The 12,580-nt window shown below is 43.5% G+C and overlaps 1 protein-coding gene across 1 annotated transcript in view; it reads left to right on the forward strand.

The window, feature by feature from the left end:
• The window catches only part of NRXN3 (neurexin 3), a 1,027,951-nt gene that overhangs the window by 46,368 nt on the left and 969,003 nt on the right, over positions 1-12,580 (forward strand). Inside the window, exon 2 of the mRNA XM_074910039.1 lies at positions 3,848-5,122. Within this exon, the coding sequence (XP_074766140.1) occupies positions 4,414-5,122 (709 nt within the window). The 5' untranslated portion in view covers positions 3,848-4,413. The remainder of the gene's footprint in view (positions 1-3,847; positions 5,123-12,580) is intronic.

A 12,580-nucleotide genomic window follows, 5' to 3' on the forward strand; every position in this document is an offset into this window, starting at 1 on the left:
CTCAAACAGCTGATAAGCAGTTGAGAGCCACTCCAAAGCCAGGGTGAGACCCTCTCTGTGGGCTGCTGAGCAGATGGCTCTGACCTGGCATTGACAGGCTGCTCTCAAGTTTGGGAAGGTGTGTGGTGATCAGGTAGCACTTTCCCATAGCACTGTGGCGGGGCTACCTCCTTTCCCAGCTTGGGAAGTAGTGCAGCTTTATCAGTCCTGTGAGTGAGTCAGTAGTGCAAGTGGGTGTGTTTCCTACAGTGGGTGTTGCGTGTGTGAGATGCCGAGCCGAGCCGGCTTTTCAGCATACAGGTTCCTTGCTGTCTCAGCGCTCTGGTGGGCCAGGGAGGCGGTACAGGCTGCTGGAGGTGCAGTGGAGATAGCTTGCTGGCTCTCTCATTCCTTCAGAGTAGCAAGTCTTTAAAATGCTCTGCAAAGACCTTGCCTAGTGATTTGTTGAAGGGCTGGTCACATCAGATTGGCTGTCTCGTTTCGTGTTGCTAAATCACATCAAGCTGAAAATATAACACAGAAAATATTTGTTATGTTGCTTTTCCATGTAAGCAATAGGTGAAATTGAAACAGAGGTTTTGCTAATTCGTGACTGGGAGAGGCGGTGTCCATCATGAAATGTTTTTTTTTGTCAGGTGTTATCATACTGTGACAAAGTTTGAGATTTCTTGGAGATAAAATACATAAGAAAATACTATGGGATTCTATAGTTATTGTCCCAAACTGCAATGTATTGCTATGTTAGAACTTCACTGAATGAGGCTGCTAGGGTACTACTTATGCTAAAAATAAAATGGTAAGAGCAGAAAATTTTTCGTTCTCAGTGTGTCTTGAAGGATCATTGTGGGAAATGGGTGAGGCACTGATTTGTTGTGTCAGGACTTACTCTCTCATAGTTGGGATTCAGATCCTGGCCACTGCTAAAAAGGACACGGGGTCTTAGTGTTTTTGAAGACCCTGCTACTATGTGGTAAGGTTTTGCTTTCACAGGCTGAATTGCGTGAGACACAAAACTGGAATAGTGAGAAGCGCTGTGGGTCAGGACTGATGGGTGCTGACAGAGTTCTGGAGGAGCCTTGATGGCCCCAACCTGCTAGTGACTGGGTGCAGGCAGCCTTCCCAAAACCTGAGCTGCAGTGTCTAAAAGGCAGTGAAGCACTCAGAAGTGACACCTGTATTTCATGGGTTTTGTGTCATCTTCCTCTTCTGAAACAGAACTGGCACTGTCTCAGAACAGCTAGAAAGGCTTCTCTCAATCAAACAGGTAAGAGAGGGATTGTCCTGTTTAACCATTTCTGCCTGTTTTCCCGTTGCCCACTCCTAATGAACATGTATCGATGTTACAGAAATCTGTACCACAGAAGTAGCCTGCTCCCTCTACTGTGCCTTTGAAATATCCCAAGGATTGAAGTGACCCATGGAGACTGGGATTTCTTTGTGTGTAAAACAGGGTTTCAGCAGCCTGGGGTTGGGAGAGATTGGTAGGCTTTCTGGACAGGCATTTGGGCTGTACATGGATATATGCATCTCATCTGTGGTTATCTATAGAGTGTTCACACCTGCTGCTGTGATTTACAGCATCTTTCACTCCTTCTCAGAGTTAGCCTTCTAAAACAGGAAGAGAAGAGTAATAAGGTTGAGGGCTACTTCTGATGCAGATGGTGCAACCCACCCTGACCAGGAAGGAGAATCGGAAGCTGTGGCGAGAGCCCGTCTGCACTGGGGTCTCCGTGGGTGGTTGGTGCCGTGCTGGCTTGCCTTCCTCCCCAGCTCAGGCTGAGTACGGAGCTGTCTGATGGAGCAGTGAATTTTGCTTCTGTAGTGGTAAATGTTCCAGGGAACTGTGAGCTGTTGGGAGCACATCACTGGTTAATTTATACACATTATTATATTCCAATTCCCATCTCATCAATAATTCCAGGCTTGGGTCATCACTTTCTCTCTTACCTCCCTCTCACTCTATTCTCCTTCTCCATAAATCATGGGCTATTTTAGTGGAGTCACTAGGGAGCACAGAGAAGAAGGGTAAATGGACATGAGCCACTTTTTTTTTTTTTCCAGTTGATTTTCAAAGCCCCCCCAACCCCCATGAACTGAGCCAACATCGTGATTATCAGGAAGACAGATGATCTGAGCATTTGGATCTGTGGTTTGGTTGTTTTTTTTTTTCATTTTACACCTCTTTTAACACATCCTTTTTCCTCCTTCCATTCTCCTGAGCCAAGCTGTTAACAATTATAAGGAATTATCTTCCCTCTGGTTTTGACTTGATTTTATTTGTGTTTATAGCAGTTTAGCTAACACGCTCCACTCATGCAGCTGCAGGGAACAAACCTGTTTTCCACTGGGCACTGAAAGCTCACATTTCTCTCCAACTTGCAGGTTTTCTTTTAATAGAAAACAAAAGGGATCAAAGTGTCTTGGTTTTCATGATGGCTAAATTTGCCAGACTGCCAGCCCTGGAGACTTATGGCTTCTGTAGGTCCCTGGGGCAGGTAGGGCAGAGGCTCTGACTGTGAGCTTTCCTTTCTGTTGCCTAGTGATTCTCCTCCGACTCAAGATCTGGCCTTACCAAACAGAAACTTTCCTGCGCTACCTGTTTCTGCAGTGTCTGTGGACCTTTTCCTTCAGAGCAAGGTGGTCGATGGGGTTGTAAGGCACCTGCTGGTAGCAACAGCAGCCCCAGCAACTCTCATTGTCCACAGCACCAAACACTTTCCCCAAGCAAATACTGTCTCACAATATATGTGATCCAGTTTGTGAAATATGTGATCATGCTGACTTCTGGGAGGTTGAAGGCCTTGATTCTCATCACCTCCTTTCCTGCTTTCTATCTGTGCTAACATTAGCCATTCCCAGAAGTGTTCTCATGCCCAACCCATCTTTGTGAACAAGCACGTGTGTTAATGGAAAACTTTCTTTTTAAGCTGTAGTTTCAAAGAATGAGCCTAGCTTTGTGCTGTCTTTACTTGTCATCTTAAAACATCCTCCTAACCCAGGCATGCAGTCATCCACATGGAAATAGGCGGAAGTGAATTAAATCCCAGTGCTAACAGGTGTTAATTCTTGCGCACTGAAGGCAGTTGGAATTGCTTGCTGTTAACTAGGGGAGAACCAGCCTTTTTGTCAAACCAGTAGACCCAGGGTATGTGGTTAAGTGCTTAGACAGTTCTTATCATCTAAGGTATGAGTTTCCTATTATCTAAGCTATGAGTTTCCTATCATCTAAGCTGCAGGTTGCCATATATCATTTGCATAGCACGTGTTTCCAGGTTGCAAAGGTCCCTGTTAGACTCTCTGAATTGTGCAAGATATGTAAAGTAAAAGCAGTTATTGCACGACAGGCTGTGACATCAAGGTTGTCTTCTCTAATACTTGCTTGGTGTACTAGGAAGCATAATGAAAGCAGCAGAATGGGAAGTTTAGATAATGTCGTCTTTTGCCCTGTATCAACTTTTAAACTCTAAGGGACTCTGGTCTTTGTCCTAAGCATTTTCACTGAGACATAATTGCTACTGGGGAAGGTTCAATACCTTTACCCTCAGTAAAGTTGATGAGATTGCATCCATCAAAGGAGTTAAATAATTTGGTGTATTTTTACAATGCTCAGAGTTGTGGTGTGTACAGATCTGTAGCTGAGTTCTCTGTTTGGTCCTCTTTGTTTTGAGGACATAGATGTCCTTGCTGCTTTGGTGGACTGTATAGCCAACTGCAGGCATGAAGAAGTGGCCAGAGTATCAAGAAATGTAAATGAGTTACTAGACAAGATGTTAATAAGCTTCATGGTAAATATATGGTGAGTAGTAGGACTAACTTCTTCCTTTCTTTTCTTCTCTTGACACCACAGGTCCTGCAAGCTCTGTGAGTGCCAAGCAGTGAATTATGGGCTGGGTAGCCACCAGCATATCATGAAGATTGACTTTATTTTTGCCCTCTTGAGGATCACGTGCTTTATGAATTCACTCTCTCCTCCATCTCACTGCCACCTCCACCAATATTGTCATCACTTCTAGTAAACCAGAATTGAGGGCTTGGGCTTCAGCTCTGCCTTTTCTTCCTCCCTGGAACAAACAGTGTCACCTTTGTGTTCTACCAAAACAAATCACTGCGGGTTATTTTGCCCGTCACAAAAGTACACCGGCTGAAGAAGTCACTTCATATACCTTGTACTTCTGAGATAAAAGCCTCTGGATCCTAAAGGATAATTGAGATCTTTCTTTAGGGAGGTGACATTTCCTCTTGGTCACGTGCGCTTGCTATCTCACTTTCCACTTACTGTCCCCCTCTCTCTGTCACTCTCTGTGCTCTTCTCCTCTTCCTGTTGGATTTAATATTTGGTGTTGTCTGCTGGGGTTCTCCTCCCAGTAGTGTGGCTCTTGTTTTTCTCCTAGGGAAGAGCAGATTCTTGAAACAATGGGCTTCACTCTGCAGTCTGTCTACTTCACCTTGAAGGTGAGTTTGCTGCTGGGCTCCTTGCTGGGTCTATGTTTGGGTCTGGAGTTCATGGGCATCCCCAACCAGTGGGCCCGCTACCTCCGCTGGGATGCCAGCACTAGGAGCGAACTCAGCTTCCAGTTCAAGACCAATGTCTCTGCTGGGCTGCTCCTCTACTTTGATGATGGTGGTGTCTGTGACTTCCTCTGTCTGTCCCTTGTTGATGGGCGTATCCAGCTTCAGTTCAGTGTGGACTGCGCGGAGACTACAGTTATCACAGACAAGCAGGTCAACGACAGCAACTGGCACTTCCTGATGGTCAGCCGCAATCACCTTCGGACGGTGCTAGTGCTGGATGGCGAAGCCAAGCCAGGCGAGGTGCGTCCACAACGCCAGTATATGAATATCGTCAGTGACCTTTTTGTTGGTGGAGTCCCACTGGATATCCGTCCTGCTGCCTTGACCCTTGATGGTGTTCTGGGTGAGCCTCCATTTCAAGGATTTATCCTGGATCTGAAATATGGCAACTCTGAGCCACAGCTCCTCGACAGTCAAGGAGTCCGACTGGAAATGGAAGGGCTTTGCGCAGAAAACCCCTGTGAAAATGGTGGCACTTGCTTTCTTCTGGATGGTGAGCCACATTGTGACTGCTCAGTCACTGGATATGTTGGCAAGCTGTGTTCTGAAGGTAAGAGAGTACTTCCCTGCTTCCCATTGATCTTAACGTAATCCAGAGAGTTAGTTTGTTACTTAGCAGGGCTATGACTGAGCTCTTATCCCTGCTGGTGGCTATCAGAGGAATTAAAGTTCCACCGTTCTTTTTCCAGCTGGAAGTAATGAAATGGAAGTAGAGAGAGAGCATGAGCAATTGGAAAAAGTGCCTTTCTGAAGGGATGCTGCATTTGTAGGGTGGGCAGATTTTCACCAGCAACTTATTAATAAGGGTAAAGAACATAAATTGGTAAATACAGAAGTACCCTATGTTGGTGCTGGTAAAAGCAGTGGTAAGAAGTTATCTTAGCTATCTGGGTGAATTCCAGTATGCTGTGTCCCTGAAAACTGAGTGAAGTGTCTGTAAACAGGAGCCGTGTATGTAAGGCTGACGTAACTGATTGACAGGACATAGCAAAAGTTAGTTAGTTGTTGCTAGTCTGTGAAGCCCCATTCTCCCCCTTAGTTGTTTGCATACTAATCGCTGAATGGCACCTTGGTTGTTTTAGCCTTCTTGATTAAATTGCTTTGGGACCTGCTGAATGATCTTAGTATTACAAAGGAAAGAGGGATTGAGTGTTTCTACACTGTTTCATACTCTCTTTTAAAATTTGAGTCCAGAAGTTTTAAGTCATGCAAACAAGATGAAGTGTATTTCAGGGTTTTTTCCTTGGTATTTAGCAGTGTGATGGTAATTATCTCCGTATGTGCAAAAGACTTACTTAAGTTCACTGGAAATCCCAGTGTGAATTTGAGAATCTTGTTACAGCATTCTTAATGACATTTGGGTTTGAACACAAGTTTGAGTTTAAGCCAGAGATGAAACCTGGACAAGAACTTGTCCAATCTCAAGGAAAAACAAACCCTGAAATTTTGTCAAAATGGAAATACTTGCAATAATATCACAACTAACGTTTGTTTACTTCTTTAGACAATGAGAATAGATTAACTGGAATTTAGTATGTAGAATGTGAGAAGTGCAGAAAATAAAGTTCCTATACTGTTGATATGTAATCAAAAAGCTCTACAGAAATACTATGTAAATACGGCTCTATGTTTGCATATAGATGGATTAGCAAACATGTTTTTATAGGAAGGAAAGTTTTGGAAAATAAACATGACATCCATGCCTGCATTAAGTTTAAGGTGCTTTTAATGATAACAGAAAATTTGGCGTTATATCCAAATATTGCAGTACGTGACTATTAGATAGGAGGTGTGAACATGTGAGTGCTGAATACCGGAATTCTTCCTGGCTATTTGCTCCACACTGATCTTGTCCAAACCAATAATGAGCCAGAACTATTTTCTGTGCTTGAACCATGAGTTATACAGGGCTGGAGAGGCTGCTGGTGTGACCAGGCACTTGAGTAGATGGGCCACCGGGCCTGATCCTCCTATACTTACAGAACAAACACACCTCATGTCTAAACGCTTGTTTTGGGAGATGGAAGATTGCAAGAGCCACATGGGCATGTGGACCCTGAAACATAAAGATATAAGCCTCTTTCTACTGCTGGGCTAATGGATCCAGATTCCATGGGGAGTTGCTCAAGACATCAACAGCATATGGTTTTCAGTGAATGTCCTGAAAAAATACTGTAAGTGAGCAGAGCTTCTATGTACCTGTGGGGCAACTGTGAGAGCTCTAACCAGGGCTCAAGTGGTAGAATTTCTGCATTTCCTGGGTGGGTGGAGCAATATGAAATCCATCTTCTAACGAATCCAGGGATATTTCTGTTGTAGACATCATGGATCAAGGAGTGCTATTGTTACCTTTTGAAGCCATGCGTCACCATTGCTGTTTGTTTCCTATAGTGATTCATCAGTTTCCAGCCCAACCTTCTATTAAGGGTGAGCAAAGAAGTTTGTCACGATGTACCTTTTTCAGTAAACATTTTTAACTCACTGTTACCTGTGATTTCTTCACTCACACAGAACATGCTGTGCAGAGAACTTTTCCTGTGGAACAAATGTGGAGATTTCCAAAAACAGTCATTACCTTGTATGGTTCTTAAGTTTTCTCTTGTATTACTTTGTGGTGTCTATTTGGTATATGTTAGAATTTTATAATCAGCCTTGTTCTCTGCTTCCTTTATGCTGCAGCAGTGGTAATTTCTGTGGTTAAATGCTGTCACCCAAAAATGTTACAGTGTCTGTGCAGATTGTGAGAAGAAGGGGAAAAACAGAAGAAAAGCTGTTTAGTAAGTGGAAACAAGCAGACAAAGAAAAGTGACAAGGCAACAAAACAGGAACCAAGTTAAGTATAGCTACCTTTTTATCTGACTTTGAAAAATGCATCAAATTCCGAAGATATTCTCCCTCAATTCAGTGAGTGTGGCAGAACCTCTACTGATGAACAGTGGGACTTGGTAGGAACAGCAGAACTGGATGCGGACTCTTCCTGCCTGTGGCTTGACTGGCCATTAACAAACTTGTATTTTCTTTGTTTGCTTTTTACCCAAGCAATTGAGCTTTTCCCTTTTGTTTTGATTCCTTATCCCGTCTCTGGATATTTCCAGAAGTAACATGGTTATTTTATTCCCAGTCTCACTTTTGGAAAAGACATGCTATTTCAACTGGATATCAACAACTCCCTTTTTGGGGGGGATCCTTCACTCCATCACAGTATTTACAGTCTTCAGTCTGTGTGCGTATTTTCATTTTGTCACTGGAGTTGACTCTTTTACTGGGAACTGATGGGATCCAATCAATAACAACTGCTGTTTCAACAGCTAAATGCAATATGTACCTTTTTAGTAATGAGTTCTCTTGACAGTGTCCAGGCCATTACTTGGTTATTGACTGATACCTATGTCTGCAGATGGTAAAACCACAGCAAACTCATTTATTCTGTGGCCAGAGAGAAATAAATAGTGGGACCTGCTGATTCTGTACTGTGACGGAATGAAGCTTCTTTTACAGTATTACGAGTTACTGTAATGCAAAGTGCAGTTCCAGTTATGGTGAACCTCAGCAGAGAACACCCATTCCATACTGAGACAAAACTAAATCCTGTCCAGAATGTGCCCTCGATGTGCAGAAAGATTTTTGGCACTTAAAGTGCACCCAGAGTTACTGGAATTGTGTATGTCATGGTAGCTACGTGCCCAGATGGGCAGCTGAGCAGGTCATTGCAGGTCAACGAGAAGAACGATTTCTGTGTCTGAGTGTATACAGTGGGAGTGCAAATCTATGCACACTTTGAAAGGTTTGGTTGTTTTGAATAAAATGTGATACTATTTTTATTGCAGTTGGAATAAACTGGTTCATTGACTCTGACAGCTCTGTAGGGTACAAAGGATGGCTGATTTGAGTAGCAATTAATTTGTATGTTTCTGGGCAATGGTGGCATTAGACATGAAAGCTGAAGTCAGAGACACCTTCCCCTCTAATAAACCTCATCAGTCTCTGTGGGATCAGGCTGCTGCCAAGAAAATGAGATTCCTGTAGAATCTGAGCAGCACAGATATATTCCTGTTGCTGGGAAAAAAAAAACAACAAAACCCAACAAAACAACAAAACCTTCCCCACGCAAATTTTGAAAACTATGCTGCTGTAGCAGCCAGATGATCATGTTCGTATCTGCTCATTCAGGATCACACTGTCTTCCTTAGTCTGCAAGAAATTCTCTCTTCCTCTGGCAATGAGTTGTAGAGAGTTCATTAATGTGGACAGTGTGAGCGCAATATTGTATGTACGAGAGTATTTTGGCGCAAGACCGCACCCATCTCCCTAGGCCCCTTCAGGAATTTATGAGGAAAGGTGAGCAGAAGATGTGCTCAAAAATTACATTAACTCTGCTTGTAGTTGCAGAACCCAAGACGTTGATGTGATCACCAGCTTCACAAAGCACCATGCTGAAGCCTTTGTGTTGCCTGCAGGGGCTGTTTCTAAACGAAGCCTGAATAGGGGCTTGATTGCACCTCTTTCCTTGATTACAGAGCAAGATTTCCTGGGGATGCTGCCTGCTGAACAACAGAGGAGCCCGTTGCTCTGTAATTATCATACTTCTAACTGCAGCGGCAACAGATTTTTCTATAGCCCCTCAGCTTCGTTTAAAGTGACAAGTTACTGCAGGATTTATCCTCCACCTGCCCCTTTGGAGCAGCCCAGTTTTGGCTGCATCTAAAGGGTCTGCCTAGCCTCAATTGCAATCACTGTATCTCTCTGCCAGCCACCCCAAACTTGGTAATACTAAGGGCTAATTTGGCACTTTGCCATGAGTCTGATGGGTGCGCTTAATTTGAATATGCATTTACATACATTTTGTAATCAGAAACAAATGAACATGACCATAATATTTGCTTCCACTTGCATATTCCTTGATCAATGAATATAAATTGGTTGTTGTTGAATTCACCAGCAATAAACAGCTGCCGACCCTCCATTTGGTCTTGTGCTCTGCTGTTCTAGAGAACAGCAGGCAGTTCTGGGACACATTTTGGGGGACCCAGATCTTCACCCACCAGTGCAAAACTCTAGAATTCATGGTCTTCAAGGCCTGTGGAATAAATATTGCAAGAGGAAAATTTACTTGTTTATGCCACTTCTTATGCCCCAGCTCTGACCATTGAGCAAAAAGCTGGTAAGAACTCAGCTTGTGACTTAGTTTTGCAACAGTTTGTTTTTCCCCATCTCTTTTTCTTGGGCATTCTTCCTGGTCAAAGTTCCTTTGGTTGTATTTAAAATAGTAATATTTTTCCAGTCTGGTTGTAATTTTTTGATGCATTGCCAGATGAGCACCAGAGAAAGATGATGTGTTAAGATATTAATGTTTATAAAGTGCTTTGAAACTCCGAGGTGAAGTTTAAGCACCATTTGGTATTCTTAATAATAAATATTAACAGAATTTCAATTTAGAACCTACTTACACCTTCACAGAAATGACCTAGAACCCATCTAGCCTCACTAATCATGGACTGCCTGTTGCTCCAGAACTAGCTGCATTTATTTTATACCCTCCCCTGCTTTTAGTGCAGGGGAGCCACAGTTTGATTACAGGCCCCTGTATGGAGTGTGCCCTTTATTCAGTCTAGCTGCAGTACATGCTGACAGCTATATTCTTCTTGTTTCACTCTTCTGTATTATAGATAACCATGAGGCTACAATCCTTTTCTGCTTGATTGCATATCAGCTGCACACTTCAGGCAATAGACAAGGTATAGCTCTCAGTTAGGTAAAGCTTGGACATCTCCTCTGTTGAAATGAAACAAACTGTGGTTGTGTACAAAGGAGATAGCCATTTGGTGTGAGGTGGAACTGGTGAATGAGAATAATTTTTAGGCAAGAAGGAGGTGACACTTGGGGGAAAAAGACAGGATGAAAATACTACTTTATAAAAAAGTAAGCCATAGTTCACATAGGCTGCTTTACAGCAGCTGTTCTGTTTTGGTTTTACCTGCCTGATAGTATAAGAGAACAGTTCTTGGCTATCAAAAAGAATAGATTTGAATTGGCTGAGTGAGCTTCTGGAGGACTAAATCTAGCTGAAGTCTGGGTATCAGCTTCCTCTGTCAGTCCACAGACCAGCCTGGTGGCTCCTGCTCTGTCCCAAAGTGTGCATAGCTAGAATCTAAACTGGAATCTTTGGGTGTTACTAAGTAAAGATTTAAATGAAAGTAACTAATAATAATTATGAAAGTGAGCAGAGGCAGAAATTTCTCTTTCCAACTTATGGTTAGGAGATGATTTGATTTCAGAAGGAAATTTTATTTTCCTTTGGTTTTGCCTTAAAAAGAAAAAAGAGGGGGGGGGGGGGAAGAAAGAGAAGATCTATTATTACTGTCCAGGCTTCTGCTGAGCTAGGCAGCCTGTCATGGAAGTCAATCAGCAGTAAATATAATCCCAAATAAGACAGTACATGCTGTAGCCTTGCTTTCATCCTTATTCTAGGATGGAGTTGTGCATGTCATTTGCCACAGCATAATTTTTGTTAAGGTTTGGTGGAAAATGGAGGGAGATAATCCTCTCAGATACCTTGAGGATGCTGGAAAGTGTGCTACAAAGCTACAGGAAAAGAAGTGGAGGAGGAGCGCATCTGTCCGGCAAACTCTGGTGCTGCTAAGAGAAGATGAGCCTCTGCACGTCGACCTCAGCACTGAGTGCTCCTGGGTGCGGGAGAAGGTGGTAATCTATGTGACGAAATGGTAGAGTGGCCACCTGTCCTGGGCCAACTTCTGATTTCACTTTACCTCTGTTCCTTTGCTGACCCACTTTGAACTTGATGGATAGCAAAGCTTCTTTCTCTCCCTATGGAAAGCAAGGCAACTGCCATGTTATTGCTGTTCAGAGACAGCAATATGACTTCTGGGTGTATGTGTGTGTCTCCTCCCACAATCCTTCATTGCAGACAGGCTCACTGCCATTGTAAACCTACCCTGCAGAGGAAAACATTTGCCCATCTTCTGTCTGTGTACAGGTCCAGGAGCTGTCAGCTGGGTGCAAAACAGCACAAGGGCTGAGAGAGGCAGATGTGGGGAGGTAGGGAGGACTCTGGATGTCACAGACTACTCAGAGCAGAACTGGTTTCTATTTGAATGTCTTTGCTCTGAAATGGGCCTGGGACCTGAGTACACTGGATTCCTGTTCTGCGTTGCTGACAGTGTTGTCAGTCATGCTGTGTTAGCTGTCCAGGCCCTGCCTGCAAGTACACTTACTTCATTATTCTGAGAGATGACTGAAGTATAATATGTAAAGAAAGTGGACTGGGGCAGCAGAACTTGGATGGTCCCATCATAAGAACGTTAGCCACAGGCTTCCTGTGTCCTCAGGGTGATTTGTTGGCAGACTAAAAGACTCAAGATTGAATCAACTGACCTTTCTTTGCCGGGTATGTGTACCTGATTACCCTCAGTGTCTCAGTTTCTATATCTGAAATACGTAGTGAGTGGTGCTTCCTGTACTCTAGGTATTAAGAATCCCTTATGCTTCTCTGTGATGTATAAATATCTTAGCAGGATGAGTAAATGATATTTCAGGAGTACCTAGTAGGACAACCTGGTTTGATTGCCAGTTTTCCAGCTTGGCTTGCAGTTAGAAATTAAGGTGTCTTTCCTTGTTAAGTTGCCATCTTTGAGGAACATTTATCATTTTTTCTTTTCAATTGAAATCTCCCAGTTTCCTGTTGCTTTGTGCAGGGCCACACTATGAGTATTCAGACGCTTTCCAGGCCAGGCTGCAGTTGTGCTGGTAAAGACAGAGCCCAAGCAGCAGTGGAGCTTCTTCCCTGTTGGGTGACATGGAGCAGATGCTGCACTGCAGGGTGATGATAGGAGCAATGGGAGAAGGAGAGCTTTTGACTCTTTTTTTTGTATCTGTTCCACTGACTTCCCCCAAATGCCCTCTGTCTTGAACCTCAGACACTGATCAGATGGTTTTCCTTGTGTGGTGACTCACCTCTGCCTACCTGTCTGCACTGGCACTCTCCCTGCTG

The sequence above is a fragment of the Athene noctua genome, chromosome 6 (assembly GCF_965140245.1).
Source record: "Athene noctua chromosome 6, bAthNoc1.hap1.1, whole genome shotgun sequence".
Taxonomy (NCBI): domain Eukaryota; kingdom Metazoa; phylum Chordata; class Aves; order Strigiformes; family Strigidae; genus Athene; species Athene noctua.